General features: G+C 35.2%; 1 protein-coding gene and 1 pseudogene across 1 annotated transcript; both read right to left on the bottom strand.

Annotated features, from left to right (window-relative positions):
- Window positions 1-7935: 7935 nt before the first annotated feature.
- On the bottom strand, window positions 7936-8865 carry LOC110210414 (olfactory receptor 4L1-like). Its single transcript, XM_020989393.2, has one exon. The coding sequence runs from the start codon at window positions 8863-8865 to the stop codon at window positions 7936-7938; it is 930 nt and encodes a 309-aa protein (XP_020845052.1).
- A 9406-nt stretch (window positions 8866-18271) lies between these two features.
- On the bottom strand, window positions 18272-18776 carry LOC110210479 (olfactory receptor 4L1-like; annotated as a pseudogene).
- Between the last annotated feature and the right edge of the window lie 593 nt (window positions 18777-19369).

Genomic DNA, 19369 nt, shown 5'->3' with positions numbered 1-19369 from the left:
GGAACTTAATGCTTCCAAGGAGGAAAATAAGTTAAGTGGAGAAAGTTGATTAGAGGAGAATATGCAAGAATGCACCGATTCTTGTATGAAGAAGAGAGGAAATGCATGGACATAGTGAAACATGATGAAAAGGAGCCTTTTCCCCAAATAAGGATGAATTACTATAATACAATAAATCAACATATAAAAAACATGGGACATATAATTTGATAGATGGATGAAACAAGATGCAGACTTGATTTGGACTTGCTTGAGGAAAGCAAAGACCTGTTACAAATAAGTGAGTCACTGCCCAAGTCTTTCACCCCAGAATTGAGAGAATATCCTATCACTGTGATGAAGGATGTGCTAAAGAAACTCAGAGTGAATATCACTGTGGATCCTACAACAGCCAGTCCCTATGTCATTGTATCTGAAAGTCTGAAGAGTGTAAGACATGGAGATGACTGTCTGGATCAGTCCAAAAGCACTTAAAAATCCCATTTCCCCCCTTTGATTGGCAGTCCTTCAGCTTTGGTATACACTACTTTGGAAGTGGATGTGAATGAGGAACTTTGATGAGCACTGGGGATCTCTACCAAATGCATTAGGAAGAGAAGACAACACAGTACTTAGTTGAGCTTCCACACATGCTTCACTGTGAGGAGAGGGAAAATGATTTCTACCTGATCATCTGATCTGGATTACTTTGCCAACAAGTAAAAGTCCCTGTCCCTATAATTGGCATATATCTAGATTATACTGAACTCTCATGTTCTATAATGCCTCCCTCATCTAGGGAATGCACACTATGCCACTCAAAGAGCCTGTCAAGCCTCTTTTTTTCTCCTTGCTCCCCTATGCCAGGAACAAAGGATGGTCCCACAACCACATGTCTATGGAAAGTAATATTTGAGTATGTTTGTCTCTGCTGCAAGCATTCTTTTCTGAAGGAACTCCAGACAAATCTAGGCTCATTGCTTATGGCCATTGTAAAGTGTAAAAATAATAGCATCACTGGCAGAGACATAAACATAATGTTCAGTTTTTGCTGAAAATCAACCCCTAATGTGGAGTCAAGGAACCAATTTGTTGACAAGTGTAAAACTACCTGAAGGAATGCCAGTTTAAAAGCATCATTCCCAAGTGGCTTATTTTTTTTTTATCACTCCCAATGCATAGTTTGTTGATTTATTGTCACAATAAATCAAACTTTATTGAACAATTCCAAAAAAAAAGGGAAAGAGAGGATACAGGAAAGATTCACGTAGTTTATTTTCTTGGTGAGTAAATTGTCATTTGAATGGCCTAAGTGGAGAGGACTGAGAAAATGAAAGCTGTTACAGTTCAATTGCTAATATAAGTGACCATATTAAGGGACACTGGGAGAAAGAAGGGGCATAGAATTTAGTTCTCCAAAAGATGATCTTCCTCTAGAAAAGCTAGGGGAGACCTGGAAAAAAGGAAAATACAACTCAAGAGAAATGGGTAAAAATATAGATCAGATATATTTAGGTTGAATTGTCCCTTAAAGGGATGGAGTAGGGAAGGATACAGAATAAGAATCAATTAATTAATCAGTCAAAATTTATGATTCTACTGTGAACCTGACAGGAAGAGATAGAAAGATGGATTCTATTTAGAATTACTATTAATTGCTCATGGTTAGGCCATGCCAATATAACAAAAATAGTCTTTCTGATAAACTAATTTACTTTGTACTGTAACAATCAAATTACCAGAATATTATTTTATAGTGATAAAAAAAGTCATCTGAAGAAGAAAGGATGAAGAATATTTGTGAAAATAATGGGGGCAAAAATGGAACGAAAGGACTTATAGCAGTATCCTATCTCATCCTATAGTACAGAACAGTAACATCAAAAACTGTTTGATATTGGTTAAGAATAGAAGTCAAGTGATGTAACAGGTACACAAAAAGAAAAGCAAATGAACATGGTAGCATAATGGTGGGTAAAGCCAGTGACTCCAAGTTCTGGATCCAGGACCCACTGGCTGACAAAAGCTGCTAGGAAAGCTGGAAAGCAATCTGCCAAAAATTAGGTTGTGACATCTCACACATATACTAATATAATCTCCAAATGAGTCCATGACTGAGATATAAAAGATCTCAGCATAAACAAATTAGAGGAAGAAGGAAAGAAATACTTTTTCATAATTATGGATAAGGGAAGAATTCATGACCAAAGGAGAGAAGGGATCACAAAATATAAAATGAGCAATTTTGAGTAGAAAAAGTTAAAAAAAAAATCAAAGTGGTTAAAATTAGAAGGGAAATTTATAATTGGAAAAAAATAACTTTGCAACAAATGTCTCTTGTTATTGGTTTGGTGTCCAAAGTAGATAAGAGACTAATTCAAACATAATACATAAATGATCAAAGAATATGAACAGGTAATTCTCAAAGGAACGAGTCCAAGCTATCAACAGCCATATGAACAAACAAAAGCTACCAATTACTAATAACTAGACTCATTTAAATTGAAATAATTTTGAGTTTCTATTTCACACTTAACCGTTAGGTAGTTTGTCATCCAGCTATTGCTTGAAGACCTCCATTGTGGTGGAACACATTAAAATTATCTTTTTAAAATTTTTTAAATTTATTTCGAAAGCACAGAGACTTTTTTTGTTCTTTTGTTTTACAGTTCCAAATTCTCTCCTTACCCCTTTCACTCCACCATCTAATGAGAAGGCAAGAAAAACAGAAACCTATTATAATCATGCAAAACAAATTTCTCATTATCCATGTCCCCAAAACAAAGCAACAAAAAGAAAGAAGGAATATGCTTTAATCTGTGTTCGGAGTTCATTAGTTCTCTAACTGGAGATGGATAGCAAGTTTCATAAGGAATTCTTTAGAATTGTGAGGGATCATTGTGTTAATCAGAGTTCCCAAGTCTTTCAAAGTTGATTGTCTTTGCAATATTGCTGTTACTGTTTGCATTGTTCTGGTTCTGCTCACTTCACTTAGAACATATTAACTTTTAAGACATTCCATTCTACTTTTGGGTGACTCTAAATGTTAAGGAAGATTTTTCCTTAAATCAAATGGAAATTTTCACTTTTGCAATTCTAACCATTTTTTTCCAGTTCTGCCCTCTGTGCCCAAATATAATGCAATAGACCTTCAAGTACTTGAAAACAGCTATGTTCATCTTTGGGTTTTCTCTTCTTAAATTTAGACATGCCTAGTTTCCACTTATCATATATGGTGTAAGTTTGACTCACTTTGCCATACTGATTCCCTCTCCACCCTGTCAATATCTTTTCTAAAATGTGTTGCCTAAAACTTGAATATAAAATTTCAGATATGATCTGTCCAATGTATAATATAGTAAGACTATTGCCTCCCTAGTCCTGGACACTATGCCTTTTTTTTTATATATATTCAATTTTATTTTCAGTTCCAGATTCCCCCCACTTCTCCATCCCCTCCCCAATTCATTCATTGAGAGGGCCAGAAATGTAAAATCTACTTCAAATATGAAGTCATACAAAATAAATTTCCACATTAGCTATGTTCTAGAAAAAAAAAGTAAAAAGAAAACAAATATGCTTTGCTATGCTTTTCTTAATTCAGGATGAGATTATATTAGCTTTGTTGGTTGTCATAACATATTGTTGATTCATTGAGCTTGCAGTTTATAAAAACTATAGATTTTAAAAAAAATTGATCTTCAGCCATGGCCTCCACTATCTTGTATTTATGAAACTGATTTTTGAACCTGGGTAAGTCACTTAACTCTGATTGCCTCACCAAAAAGTGAAATTTTCAGGTCCTGTTCAGGTTGCTTGGTAGCTTTTTGACCTCAGCCTTTATTTGAGGATGTTCTTTGTTTTGATTTTTTGAGGCTCTGGGAGGAAATTTAGTTCTTTTATGTACAAAAAAAGTAAGTTGGATGCTTCTAGAATTTAAAAAAAGTTTCATTTTTTCTTTCCAATGATACATATGAATTTTTGTTATTAAAATTTCTTTTATGTATCTTATGTTGTGATGACTTTCTTGACTGTTTTTCCTTTAAAATTTTTGTGTTTTCAATGTCTTGCTTGGCTAAAGAGTTATTTTGTTCCACCCACCCCCATTCCCCCAAAGGCAGTTTTTAGTTTCATTTCTGATGTTACTTTTTTCCCCCCCAGGGCTAATGATTTTGGATCAGAGTAAGGAAAAACTTCCTTAAAGTTAGCATTACCCAAAAGTAGTATGGCTGCCTAGGTATAAGTATATATTTTCTTAAATAAACTAACTCAGACTTGAATAGCAATTGCTAACTGGTCTGAAATATACCACACCTTTAAATTTTAATTCCAAAATGTTTACCAACCTAGGCTTGATGACTGATTTGAAAAAAAGTTCATAGTTTTTTCATTATGTGTGGCTTCTGATCTCAGGGAATGAAGGTGAGAAGGGGAAAAGAGGTTCCATTAACCTCCACTGAATGTTTTCAATTCAAGGTTAGATCATGACTTGTTAAGAATATTGTAGTGGGCATTTCTTTTCTGCTATAGTTTGAACTAGAGGGTCTTTTTCCCAGCTCAGAGATTTTTGTGATTCCATGATATTGTGCCTTTTATGATCTCTTTTAGTTTCATCAGTCTATTCCATAAGTCCATGGTTTCTCTCTCTACCTGGAAGAGTTTGTGTTCTCAATTATCTCTTTTGCTCATCAAGAAGGATTTAAGGATCAGCTTTAAGAGAAGGTAAATCCTTTCCCATGGAAGTCTTCATGTTTTGAATCTACTTGAGAGTGGCATAGAGGAGAGTCTCTGCTATGCTAAATACACATAACCTTGGACAAATGCAACAGATTTGAAATTAATTGCCATAATTTGGAATATACTAAGAATATGGGCAAGACCTCCCCTGTCCCTTTGCTTCTTCACCAGACACTCCCCACAAGTTGTTCTTCATGACTCTTGTTTAAAAAAGAATTGAAAGATTTTCAGAGCTGAAACTATTACATCATTTTCTCATTAAGAATAATGACACTAAAACTCAAATCTCTTAATTTTTATTCTTATGATGCAAGGAGAGGAAGCATGGTATAACAGATAAGGCACTGGACTTGGAGTCAGAAAAAGTTGGGTTCGAATACTATTTTATCGTCTATGAGACCCCAGGAAAATAATTTAGCCTCTCTGAGTCTCGTTTTCCTCATTTGTAAACTGAAGATGTTGGACTTACTCTCTAAGGTCCCTTCTATCCCTAAATCTAAGACTTTATAATCTTTCCACTTTAGCGTTAGCTATCATGGTATGCCTTCCATTGAAGTTCTAGTTGGATGGAGGTCCATAGAGAATGGTCCACTTGTTTCCAAGTCTTGAGGTGCCTCTAAAAGTTCTAAGAAAATAGATTCCAGGCCACTCACCTCCTTCTATTAAGGTTAGTTAATTCCTCTTTTATCAGACACATCAAAAGATTCAATGTATCATACAGGGATTGCTCTCTGTCAATCAAATACTAGTATGCAGCAAATACTTTTCTAAGTGCTTTTCTAAGGAAGCTCTCCAAACACCACCAAAACACAACTCGTGAAAAATTCTTTGGTCTCAGGGAAAATTAATTCTGATGGGAAAGACAACATATTTGGGTAGACACAACATATATACAAAATACTCATATGAAGATAATCTGAAAAAGGAAGTTAAACAGGCAGGGAGATTAAGAAAGCCTCTTACAGAAATTGAGATTTAATCTGAGTCTTGTAGCTAGGAAAACCATTAGGTGAAGGAGGTGGAACAGAACATTGCAGGAAAGGGGGAATAGCCAGAGTAAAGGGAGAAAGACAGGAGGTGGAATATTGTGATGGAGGGACTTCAAGACTTCGTAGCAGGATGCTAGTTAGTGGAGGAGAGTAAAATGTAGGTAAGAAGGTGAAAAGTTGCAAAGAGTTTTCAGTGACAAACAATGGAGTTTGTATTTGATCCAGCAGGAAATTCTAGAATTCCTAGAGTAAGGGTCTGACCTTAGATTTAGAGAAAAGTCACCTTGGCAGCTGAGTGGTGCCAAGTATGATACAGAGTAGAGAGAAACTTGAGTCAAAAGACTAATTAGAAGGCTATTGTAGCAACCTAGGTGAGAGGTGATTAAGGCCTCAACTAGGATTTTATTTGTATGAATGGATGGAAAAAAAGCATGTATATGAGATGTGAAATTAGAAATGACAAGATTTGACAATGGGTTGGATATATGAGATTAGTGAAAATGAGAAGTTGATTCTGAGGTCAAAAACCTGTCTTGATACGTGGGAACTTGATAATGCAGTGATAGGGAAATGTGGAAGGAGGGAGAGTTTGGTGGTGGAGAAGAAAACAATGAGTTTTGTTTTGAACATGTTGAATTTAAGCTATCTACAAGATATCTAGTTTAATATGTCCATGAGATAATTATGGTTCTTCAGAGACTCTAGGGATAGATAAAAAAGATCTGAGAATCATCTGCATAGAGATGATAATTGAACCTATGGGAGCTGATGAGAGCATAGAGTGGGATAGTATAGAGTGAAAAGAGAAGAGGCCCAAGGACAGAGCCTTAATTAATTATTATATTAGAGAGTTCAAAGCTGTGGATTTTTAATGGTATGTTATAAATAGTAAAGTGGAGAGTGGGTAACTTGATTGCTGGATCCCCTGACACCTCTTTCTCCTAACTCCTGATTGATGCTAGAAATTGTCCACAGATTCTCATGATGTTTTTTCTTTTAATTGCTACTTTTTAAAAAGAGGTTATAGTGGATATTCTTTGAAGAAGGCTCTGCTTCCTAAGAGGCACTCAAATCTGACAATCACTGACCCTTGCTAAGGTAATATTTTGATGTTAATGGTTATTCTAATTTAGAAATATCCCAGAGACCTGTTAACTATTATATATAGTTTTAGTCAAGTTAGATTACTCCTAGTAATTGTGCCACTAGGGATGGTGTCCACCAGGCCATAAGCCTTAGCTTCTTCCCCTCATGCCTCCACCCTATTCCCCAAACACACTTCTGTTAAATGAAATTAGCAAACACTAATTATGTGGCATCATGAGTCAAAATCTACAGCAACTTCTATTTTCTACTAAATGCTACCTTATGACCTGAGGTATAGGACTATGAATAGATTTAGTCCCTATGCAGAGTTGTATATGTTCAATGATTTCTTCTTTGTTGAATTGTGTTCTCCCATTCATTGTCATGGTTAAGCACAAGAAAATGAGCCCAGAACAAATCACTACTTACAGCTTGCTCTTTAATTCTTCGAAAAAAATACCACCATTTCCTATCTGGGGTGTAATCTCATCTCTTTTTCTTCAGACTGTTATAAGATTTTCTTTTGCGTATAACAGTTTTGACATAGTAATTTAAGATATACTGAGTCAATTTCTCAGTTTATTTTCATTAGACATAAAACAAAGAGCAAATCTTCTCAATCAATTTATCAATAAAAAAACACAACAAATTGGCCAAGTGTTTTGCATCCAAAGACGAAAGGGCTTATTACCAGGTTGGCAACAAGATGATTGTTTTATGCATAGAAAATCATAAAGACCACAGGGAGGTTGTGATCTCTATTAATTGCCCAAATAAATGAAATTTGGGTGAATTAAAATATTGAATTTTAAGACATCATCTAGTCTATTTTATAGAATGTTTATTAGTGACATTCTTAATATGATAGCACTAGCTACTTGACTTGTAGAGTGCTTTAAGGTTTGTAAAACACTTTAAACGTATTATCTCATTTTATTCTCACAGCAACCCTGGGGTGTAGGTATTGCTATTATTCCATTTTACACATGATAAAACTGAGGCAGACAGTGGTTAAATGATTAGCCCAGTGTCACACAGTTAGGAAGTATCTGAAGCCAGATTTGAATTCTGGTCTTCCTGACTCCAAATCCAGCACTCTATCCACTACTCTATCTTCTTTTGCATTAAGACTCATCTAAAAGGTTTACCTGGAGACAACATGCTGAGTCCTTAGTTTCCTCATGGCCACCTTCATCTCCTGATTCCTCAAAGTATAAATAATGGGATTCAGCAAGGGTGTAATAACAGTATAAAACACAGAGAGAATTTTAGTCCCTGAAAAGTTGCTAAATGGCCAAGCATAAATGAAGATACATGGCCCAAAGAAAAGAGTCACCACAGCGATATGAGCAGACAATGTAGACAGAGCTTTGGAGAGCCCACCAGAAGAGCGATTATGGACAGTGACCAGAATGACCATGTAAGACACAAGCAACAAAATGAAGCAAATCAGTGAGAGTAGCCCACTGTCAGCAATGACAAAGAGTTCCAGGATGTAGGTGTCCTTACAAGCAAGTTTGATTACTAGGGGAAGGTCACAGAAAATATTATCTATAACATTGGGTCCACAAAAGGGCAAGTTTATAGTTAAAACCATTTGGCTCATACTGTGTATGAAACCAATTGTCCATGAGAAGACCACAAACTCATAGAGCAGGCGATGTCTCATAATGGATGTGTAATGAAGAGGTTTGCATATTGCAACATATCTGTCAAAGGCCATGGCAATGAGGAGAGTCATCTCACTACCCCCAAATAAATGCATGAAGAACATCTGAGTCATACATCCCCATAAGGATATGGTTTTCTGCTCCTTGAGCAAGTCTGCAAACATCTTGGGTGTAGTGACAGTAGAGAGGCACAGGTCAAAAAAGGAGAGGTTGCCAAGGAGGAAGTACATTGGAGAATTCAGATGGGAACTAAATGTCACTGTGACCACAATGAGAAGGTTTCCCACAACAGTGGCACCATACAGCATGGAAAATAACATAAAATATAAAATCTGAAGTTCCCATGATCCAGAGAGACCTAGCAAAACAAATTCAGAAATTGTGGATTTATTCATGAGATCCATCAGTTCAACTATTAGGTGTTCCGGGTGTCCTTTAAAGGAAAAGGAATCAGAAATCAATTTTAGTTAGTTTCTGTTCTTTAATTATCCCTATTTACTTTTGTAATGGTATATGACTAGTTGTTTTTTGTTTTAATAATATATCTTTTAAATGCCTTGGAGCATCAGCTGTTTTGGGAATCCCTAAAATAGTATCATCTTATAGATCAAGCTGCCTTACAAAGACAATTTGATACTTTTATAATTAAATAACCATTTAAGAAGTCTAACACAGATTCTTTACTTACTAAATGCCACTCAGTGGTCAATAGTGTTGTTTTGTTTGTCTTATCAAACTTGTTATTTCATTGGTTCTGGGATCTTCCTGATGTGAAACACTCTACCAATGCAAATCCACTTTCCTTGCAGCAACTTATAGGCTTAGAAAGTTAGCTGAGAATACTGAGAGGTAAAATGTCAAGAAGGTGACATAGCCAGGAGATGTCAGAGGCAGAACTTGAACCCAAATCTTCCTGACTCTGGGACCACCTCTCTATTCACTATTCCACACACCTCTTACAATGTTAGAGATTAAAAGGTAGTACTTTTACCATTGGCTTTGACTCTTCCCAGTTTTCTTCGGGGAAGAAATGTTATTATTCTATGTTCAGTCATATTTTCAAATAGTGCTAAGTGATTCAATTCCCATCTCTTCCAAATCTATAGTATTTTCCTAATATTCCTCTAGTAATCTGAGATAATTTACTTCTAACAATTAGCCTATGCATGGAAAATTTACTTTCATTTTTACTCCCTTATAAATGTTAAAGTACAATATAAAGTTTGTTCCATAGATTTGCAAAATCTGAGAGGGAAATGGACCTTAGAAATCACCTAGTCCAACTTATACCTGAACAAGAATGCTCTCTTTAACATATATGACTGACCAGTAGCCAATTATCCTTTCCCTGAAGACCTCTACTAAGGGGTAACTCATCCCACTCTTAAAAACTCTACTTATTTGGGCATTTTTATGTCAAATCCAAAATCTGGTTTTTGAAAATTCCTCTCACTGACCCTAGTTCTGAATATCTGGGGGTTTGCAGAACAAGTCTCTTCTCTCTTTCATAGTCCTTCAACCACTCAAAGATGTCAATCATAACCTCTCCCCCCTCAAGTCTTCTCTACTCCATGCTAAACATTTATAGTTTCTGTAATTAATGTTCAAACATATGCTCCCAAGTTCTTTCATTAATCTAGTCACTCATCTAGATACCCTCTAATGTGTGAAAGTTATTCCTAAAAATTATCATCCAGGATAGAACCAAGTGCTTTACATGTGGTCTGATAAGAGCAGAACATCACCTCATTTCTGAACACTGTGCCTCTCAGAAGAGCCTAAAATTATTATTTTTTTTTTGCTTTCATATCACCCTGATGAATTATTTTTATGCTTGCTGTCCATTAAAACCTTCAGATCTATTCCAGATGAACTGTTATATTGTGATACAATATGTGCAATATTGATTGTTTTTAATGCAGACATCCTATTGACTTCTTCTCTTTCTTTTTCCTCTTCCCTCACTCTCAATAAAGTTGGTGTTAGTTTCATTTCCTCTCTTTTCCTTATTCACCATATCTATTTAGTCACAATTTATTACAACTTATTTGATTGTCATTCCTATTAAATTTTATCATATAATTTCCAGGCAAATGTTCAAACCCATTAATATATTTTTGGAAACATTCTTTATCATCTTCCCCCTCTTATCTGAGGATATTAAATGAAACACACCAAAAAGATGGTCAGTTACTAGACTTTGACTAACATCTCCATGTTATATCTATCATAATTTGGACCCAAGGCTATCTCTTCACTGGTGGTTTTAAAGCCCAAGATCTTTTTCTTCTAGACCTACAATGTTATGATTCTATGTTACAGAATCTCGGAGTTTGCAATTACATCTGAGGTCACCTAGTCCAACCTGTACCTGATTAGAAAACCTTTCTACAATATTCCCAAGTTGTCACCCAGCCTCTTCATTTGAAGACCTCTAATGACTGGAAATGCGTTATCTACATAGATAGATTATGACCCTTTTAGAGATCTCTAATTGCTACAAAGCATCTTTTCATTCCTCTTTTATTGATTCTATATCTGCCTTTTTTGTTTTGAATTTAGAACTAGGTGACAGTGACTCAAATTAAAATTCATTAAATTCCAAAGCTTATATACATTCAGTTTTTAGTTACACATTATAGGAAAGACAGTGAATAGGAGGAATATACACAAAAAGGGGGGATCAACTGGGATGGGATAGAGATTTTAAACTATACCAGTCAACAAATGGCTAAAGGAACTGGAGATGTTTGGAATAGAGTTGTAAGAATTAAAGGGAAATGTGAAATTTGGAGAACAGGAAGAGTCTTGGAACAAGTGATGAATAGGAACTGTAGTTCTACAGGATGGAAAAGAGGCTTACAGAAAGACCATTTGAAATAACGTTTAAAAATGTTTTGCAAACAAAGTGCTATATATATTAGCTATTATCATTAGTGGTTAAGGGGGAAATGATAGCTATATGCAAGTATTTAAGGGAGTATATGGAAGAAGGTTAGAATTGCTCTGCTTGGTCAGAGGGCAGAAATATTACCAATAATTAGAAAACGATTTGGTATCAATACAAAGAAAAGCTCCCTAATTGTTAGCATCATCCAAAAATGGGATGGTGTGCATAGGTGTAACCATAGGCATTTACTTATTTAGAAAAAACTTATCATAAAAACTTCAAATTCAGTCCCCTTTCCTAACATCTCCATTGGTGCTCAAGATAAGACTGTTTTATTAATTTCTTCTCTTTTTCATTTTTCTCCCCTAACTCCCATAAACTTGGAGTTAGCTTTTTAATTTTCTTTCTTTTGTTCCCAATAACCACTTGTTATAATTTCTTCCTCAATCAACTTATATGAATATAATTTTGCTCACCTACCTATTTTAAAGGCACACCTAGAGATATAGCAGCATGTTGAACTTGAATATTTTTGCTTCTCAATCATTATTACTCTCCATCACCATGCTGATATGTCTATGTATACATATACACATATATATGGAGAGAGAGAGAGAGAAGAGAGAGAGAGAGAAAGAGAGAGAGAGAGAGAGAGAGAGAGAGAGAGAGAGAGAGAGAGAGAGAGAGATGATTGATAGATACCTTATCTCCACCCCCTGCCTTCCAGACCTTCCTTTCTTTAAGGAAAAACAAAAGCTGTTTTGGATTATTGAATTAATCCTACTGTATGTGGTACAGCTTTGGGACTCCAAACAACTATGGGATTTATTAAAATACTGAATCAGCTTTCCTAGTATCATGAAGGAGGGAATCTAACTCCTCTTGGTTGTTCTTAAAAAGAGATTAGCTCTTTATAGACAAGGGCTAGGAACACAGATTTAGAATTATGGAATCAAGATTAAAATCATACATTTAAAGCTGGGAAGAGCTTTAGAGCTAATCTAGTTCAACTTTACCCCTCATGTCCCATTTTATTAGATTCCAACTGAGTTCCAATTTGCAAATAATGTACTCAAAGTCACACAAGAACTAAATAGCAGAGCCAGAATTTGAACTCTTTTCCTTTTTTTATCTGTCAATATTTTATTTCTCCAATTACATGCAAAATTTTTACATTAATTTTTTTTTTAAAAATTCAAGTTCCAAATTCTCTCCTCCCTCTCCTCCTCTTTCATTCAGAAAGTGAGCAATTCGATATAGGTTAAACATACATACATACACACATATATATAATATATATATATATATATATATATATATATGCAGTTATGCAAAACATACTTTCATATCTGTCTTGTAAAAGAAAACAGACCAAAAAAGAAAATCCCACAACAAAAATAAAGACAGGAAAAAAAGTATTCTTTAATTTTCATTCAGACTTCATCAGTTCTATCTCTGGAGGTAGATTGTGTTTTTCATCATAAGTCCTCAGAATTGTCTTAGATCACTGTATTGATCAAAATAGCTAAATTATTCACAGTTGATCATCATATAATATTGCTATCACACTGTGTACACTGTTCTCCTGATTCTGCTCATTTTACTTTGTATCAGTTTATGTAAGTCCAGGTTTTTCTGAAATCATCCTGCATTCATTTCTTATAGTAGAAAAAGTATTTCATTGCAGCGACATACAACAACTTTTTCAGCCACTCCTCAATTAATGAGCATTCACTTAATTTCCAATTTTTTGTCACCAGAAGAAGAGCTACTAGAAATATTTTTATACATATAAGTAATTTTCTTCTTTAAAAATCTCTTTGGGATATAGATCTAGTAGTGGTACTTCTGGGTCAAAGGATATACACATTTTTATTGCCCTTTGGGCATAATTCCAAATTGTTTTACAGAATAGTTAGATTAGTTCACATCTCCAACAGCACATTACAGTCCCAATTTTTCTGTACCCTCTCCAACATTGTAATTTTCCTTTTCTGTCATATTAGCCAATATGATAGGTGTAAGCTGGTACCTCAGTTGTTTAAATTTACATTTCTCTAATCAATAGTGATTTAGAACATTTTTATATGGTTGCAGATACTTTGATTTCTTCATCTGAAAACTGCCTATGCATATCATTTGACCATTTATTATAAACTGGAGAATAACTTATATTCTTATAAATTTGACTCAGTTCTCTATATATTTAGGGAATGAGGCCCTTATCAGGGAAACTTGCTATAATTTTTTTTCCTGAGCTTTCTGCTTTCCTTCTAATCTTGCGTGCATTTGTTTTGTTTGTGTAAACCCTTTCCAATTTCACATAATCAAAATTATTCATTTTATATACCATAATGCTTTCCATCTCTTTTTTCTCCATCTCACCAAATTTTCCCCTTATCCAAAGATCTGACAGGTAGACTTTTTGATGCTACCCTAATTTGACTATAGCATCACCCTTTATGTGTGAATCATGCAATCCACTCTGATACATGTTTCCATTTTATGGATGAGTTTATCCCATTCACACTTACAGTTAAGATTACTACATGTATTTCCAGCCATTCTTTCCCCCTGTTTATCCTTTTCTCTCTGTCTCCTCTCTCTCTGTCTCTCTCTGTCTCTCTGTCTCTCTCTCTCTGTCTGTCTGTCTGTCTGTCTGTCTGTCTCTCTCTCTCTCTCTCTCTCTCTCTCTCTCTCTCTCTCTCTCTCCTCCTTTCACCTTGTCCCTCCTCAAAAGTGTTTTGATTCTTACCACCGCCTCCCCTAATCCACCCTCCTTTCTGTTGCACCCCTTCTCTAATCCTTTTTCCTTCCTACTTCCTTCTAGGAAAATAGTTTTTTTTTAAATATCTAACAGATTATGTATGTTATTATCACTTTGAGCCAATTCCAATGAGAGTAAGGTTCAAGCATTGCCTACCACCCCCATCTTTCTCTTCACTGTAAAAGCTCTTTTGAGCAAGATAATTTATTCCATTCTATCTCTCCCTTCCCCCTTCTTCTAATGTATCTCTCTAATCCCTTAATTTCATTTTTTTGGGGATATCATTCAATCATAGTCATCCATGCCCTCTGTCTACGTATGCTCCTTCTAACTTCCCTAGTTCTTTAGAGTTACAAGTATCAGGGCAGCTAGGTGACGCAGTGGATAGAGCATTGGCCCTGAAGTCAGAAGACCTGAATTCAAATCCAACCTCAGACCAAATACTTGACACTTACTAGCTGTGTGACTCTGGACAAGTCACTTAACCCCAATTGCCTAAAAATTAAAAAAGAAAGAAAAAAGAGTTATAAGTATCATCTTTCTATGTAGAGATGAAAACAGTTTAACTTTATTGAATCCCTCATGATTTTTCTCTCCTGTTTACTTTTTTATACTTCTCTGGAGTCTACTACTTGAAAGTCAAATTTCTATTCAGCTCTTGTCTTTTCATAAGGAATATTCAAAAGTCCTCTATTTTATTAAGTATCCCCTTTTTCCCTTGAAGGATTTATACTAAGTTTTGCTGGATAAGTGATTTTTGGTTGCAATCCTATCTCCTTTGCCTTTTGGAAAATCTCATTCCAAGCCCTATGAGCTTTCAATGTAGTAGTTGCTAAATCCTGTGTAATCCTGACTTTGGCTCCATGATATTTGAATGGTTTCCTTTTGGCTGCTTGTAATATTTTGCCCCTGACCTGAGAGCTCTGGAATTTGGCCTTAATATTCTTGGGACTTTTCATTTTGAGACCTTTTTCAGGACGTGATCAGTGGATTCTTCTGATTTCTATTTTGCTCTCTGATTCTGTCAGAGCAGTTTTCCTTGATAATTTTTTGAAAGTTGATGTCTAGGCTCTTTTTTTTCTTTTGGATCATAGTTTTCATGTAGACCAATTTTTTTTTAATTATCTCTCCTGGATCTATTTTTTTTAGGAAATTGGGATTAAGTGACTTGCCCAGGGTCACACAGCTAGGAAGTGTCAAGTGTTTGGTCTGAGGCTGGATTTGTTCTCAGGTCCTCCTGACTTCAGGGCCGGTGCTTCATCCTCTGTGCCACTAACTGCCCTGCCCCCCAGATCTATTTTCAATTCAGTATTCTTTTTCAATGAGATACTTCATATTTTCTTCTACTTTTCATTATTTTGATTTTGTTTTTATTGTTTCTTAATGTCCCATGAAGTCACTAGATACCACTTGCCCAATTCTAATTTTTAAAAAATTATTTTCTTCAGTCAGTTTCAGTACCTGATTTTCCCTTTGGCTAATTCTACTTTTTAAGGAGTTTTTTCTTCAGTGAATTTCTGTATTTCTTTTTTCATTTGAGCAATTTTACTTTTTAAGGAGCTCTCTTCTTCAGTGGATTTTTGTGCCTCTTTTATCATTTGACCTATTCGGTTTTGTAAGGTGTTATTTTCTTCAGTATTTTTGTGCCTCCTTTACTAAGCTGTTGACTTTTTCTTGATTTTATTGCATCATTCATTTTTTCTCAATTTTTATCTAACTCTCTTACTTGATTTTTTTTTTTTAAATCCCTTTTGAGCTCTTCCAGGAATTCTTTTTCTTTTTTTTTTTGTTCCTGAGACCAACTCACATTATTCTCTGTGGCTTTGCATATAACTGTTTTGACACTGTTGTCTTTTTGAGTTTCTGTTTTAGTCTTCCCTGTCACCATGGTTACTTTCTATGGTCAGGTTTTCTTTTGTTGTTGTTGTTGTTGTTGGACATCCCCTCAATTTCCAATTCTTCACTAACAGAAATGAGCTACTATAAATATTTTTGTACATATAGATCTTTTTTCCTGTTGTTTTTACCTCTTTTGGGATACAGACCTAGTAGTGTTATTATGAATCAGAGCATATCTGGTTTTATAAGCCTTTAGGCCAATTCCAGATTGCTCTACGTAATGGCTGAATCAGTTAATAACTCAACCAACAGTGCATTAGTGTCTCAGTTTCCCCACATCTTCTCCAACATTTGTCATTTTCCTTTTCTGTCCCATTAGCCAATCTAATAGATGTGAGGTAGTACCTCAAAATTGTTTTGATTTGCATTTGTCCAATCCATAGTGATTTAGAGCTTTTTTCATATGGCTATCAATATCTTTTATTATTTTATCTGAAAAGTGACCATATCATTTGATCATTTATTAATTAAGGAATGACTACTATTTTTACAAATTTGACTAAGTTCTCTATGTTTGAGAAATGAGGTCTTTATCAAAGAAACTTACTTTAAAATTTTTTCACGGCTATGATTGTTAACTGTGTTTCCCTCCATCCTATTCCCTCATTTATTCTATTCTCTCTCTCCTTTCACCTTGTCCCTCTTCCAAAGTGTTTTGATTCTGACTGCCTCTCTCAATCTACCCTCCTTTCTATCAGCACCCTCTCTTCTCTTATCCCCTTTCCCTCTTACTTTCCTGTAGGGTGAGATAGATTTCTATACCCAACTGAGTATGCATGTTATTCCCTCTTCGAGCCAGTTCTGATAAGTAAGGTTCACTCATTCCCTTTCACCTCCCCTCTCTTCCCTTCCACTGTAAAAGCTTTTTCTTGCCCCTTTTGTGTGAGATAATTTACCCCACTCAACCTTTCCCTTTCCCTTTCTCCCAGTACATTCCTCTCTCACCCTTTAATTTCATTTTTTAGACATCATCCCTTCATATGCAACTCACACATGTACCCCATGTCTACATATACTCCCAACTGCCCTATTAATGAGAAAGTTTTTATGAGTTAAAAGTATAATCTTTTCATGTAGGAATGTCAACAATTTAACCTTATTAAATCCCTTATGACTTCCCTTTCCTGTTTAACTTTTTATGCTTTTCTCGAGTCTTACATTTGAAAGTCAAATTTTCTATTCAGCTCATCTTTTCAGCAGGAATGCTTAAAAGTCTTCTATTTCATTAAATATCCATTCCCCCCTGGAATCATGATGAGAGTCCCAGCTCCACTGTGGCCTCTAGTTCTCCTGTGATACTGCTCCTCATCGCCCTGGGACTGACACCCAGTATTGCAACACAGATCTGAGTATGGGCAAAGCAACAAGAGTCCTGTGCCAGCAAAGAGATTCCTGTAATCAACTTCTGATCAATTGTTCAACTGTCTGTGGGCTTAGAGCAACACAGCCATTGCTGATTCAGTGGCTCAGGGGGGCCTGGTCTACACTAGCACAGCCTTCACTGGACTATGCTTCACTCTCAACCTGGTTCAACAGACTTTTTTTTTATGTAATTTACCTTCAGTGAGAATGTGATACACAAATATTAACAAATTAAAACCTAGTAATGTAAATTATTTCATTACACCATTTTATCTTTTCTGCAGCACATAAATACAAGCATATTTTAACTTGTAAACAGTATATCTTTTTTGAAGTGTTTCAATTCAGCCTTTAGAGGGACTTTTCTAAATTAACTTCATTTTCTCACTAAAACAATGCCAACCCTATTTATTAAGATTAGTGCTAACAGGAAAAAAAAGGACCGTAATGTTTCTCAGCAGAAAATATCAGTGTCTCCATGTCAAATTGAAGGCCAAACCAACTCTATAATGAATCCTTCAATTCTTGGCAGTTCCTGTAGGCTTTTTTTTTTTTAAACTGGAGATGTCTGCTTCACCTGGCAGGAAATGTACATGAGTGCCATCTCACTTAATATTTGACAGTTGGTGGAAAAAGTCACATAAGGTCTGATTGTGTAATCGATTGATGCTTTAAAATCATTGCTGTTAAGACTTTGAATTGTATGTAATAAGAATGTTAAAATTATAACAATTTAGACAATGAAGTTTATGTGAATCCTCTAAAGTACTGTGAATTGAAGGGATGTATTTGCAATAAAGCAGCTTTGAATGTTAGAAAAAAAAAGAAAGAAAAAAAGAAAATAGTGTCAGTGGTGTAGCACAAGAGCCTATTATTGTTATTATTATTGTTATTATTGTAGTAATAGAAGTGACCCACAGAAGGACAAGTTCATAGTTAGAACCACTTGGCTCATGGTGTGTATGAAGCCAATTATCCATGAGAATAGTGCAAAACCCATGGAGCAGGTGATGGCTCATAATGGATATATAATGAAGAGGTTTTCATATGGCAACATTATCTGTCAAAGGTCATGGCAATGAAAAGAGTTGTCTCACTGCCACCAAAAAAAATGCATGAGGAACATCTTAGTCATACATCCCCTTAATGAGATAGTTTTTTCTTCACTGAGCAAGTCTGCAATCATCTTGGGAGTGATGACAGTAGAGGCACATGTCAAAAAAGAAGAGATTGCCAAGAAGGAAGTACATTAGAGAGCTCAGATGGGAATTAAATGTCACTGCTACCACAATGAGGAGGTTTCCTGCAATCATGGAAGCATAGAGTATGAAAAAGAAAATAAAATAGAAAATCTAAAGTTTCCATGATCCAGAAAGACCTAGCAAAATGAATTCAGAAAAGAAAAAAAAACAAATTTAGAAATTGTAGATTTATTACTGAGATCAATCCAACTATTAGTTGTTCCAGATATCCTTTAAAGGAAAAAGAATCAGGATCTATTCTTTAATTATTCCTATTCAGTTCTATAATAGAAGGTATAAAATAGGTGTGAGAAAATAGCATATAAACTGAAGTACTTTGAACTTTACCATTACGCTTAGAGTTTTTTCAGGGTTCACACAGTTGATTTGCCTGATGGGTCATCACACTTCATAATTAAATTTAGTTCAGAAATACTTATTAAGCATCTGCCATGTTCAAGGCTCTCTGAGTAATGATCAGAATAATACTCACCAAATGACTATTATAAGGAATATATACAGGATCATCTGAAACCTGAATGATCCAGAGAAGCCTAGTAAAATAAATTCAGACATTAGAGATTTGTTTATTAGCTCAGTGGGGAGGCTCCTGGTAGGTGTGAGCAGGCTGCATAACACAAACAAGAAAAAAGTATGATGAAAAATCAGAGTAAAAGATATTAGCAAAATAAAAAGGATATTAAAACAGAAGATAAATTGGCCACATGATGAAAGCAAGCAATCAGTGA

Source organism: Phascolarctos cinereus, unplaced genomic scaffold (assembly GCF_003287225.1).
Source record: "Phascolarctos cinereus isolate Bilbo 61053 unplaced genomic scaffold, phaCin_HiC Scaffold_3;HRSCAF=262, whole genome shotgun sequence".
Lineage (NCBI taxonomy): Eukaryota > Metazoa > Chordata > Mammalia > Diprotodontia > Phascolarctidae > Phascolarctos > Phascolarctos cinereus.
Note: the sequence above shows the minus strand (reverse complement) of the source record. Positions and strands in the feature narration are given on the sequence as shown.

What these genes read in the sequence shown, in the direction of transcription:
- LOC110210414 (XM_020989393.2), bottom strand. Translation starts at nt 8,865, where the DNA reads ATGGATCTCATGAATAAATCCACAATTTCTGAATTTGTTTTGCTAGGT.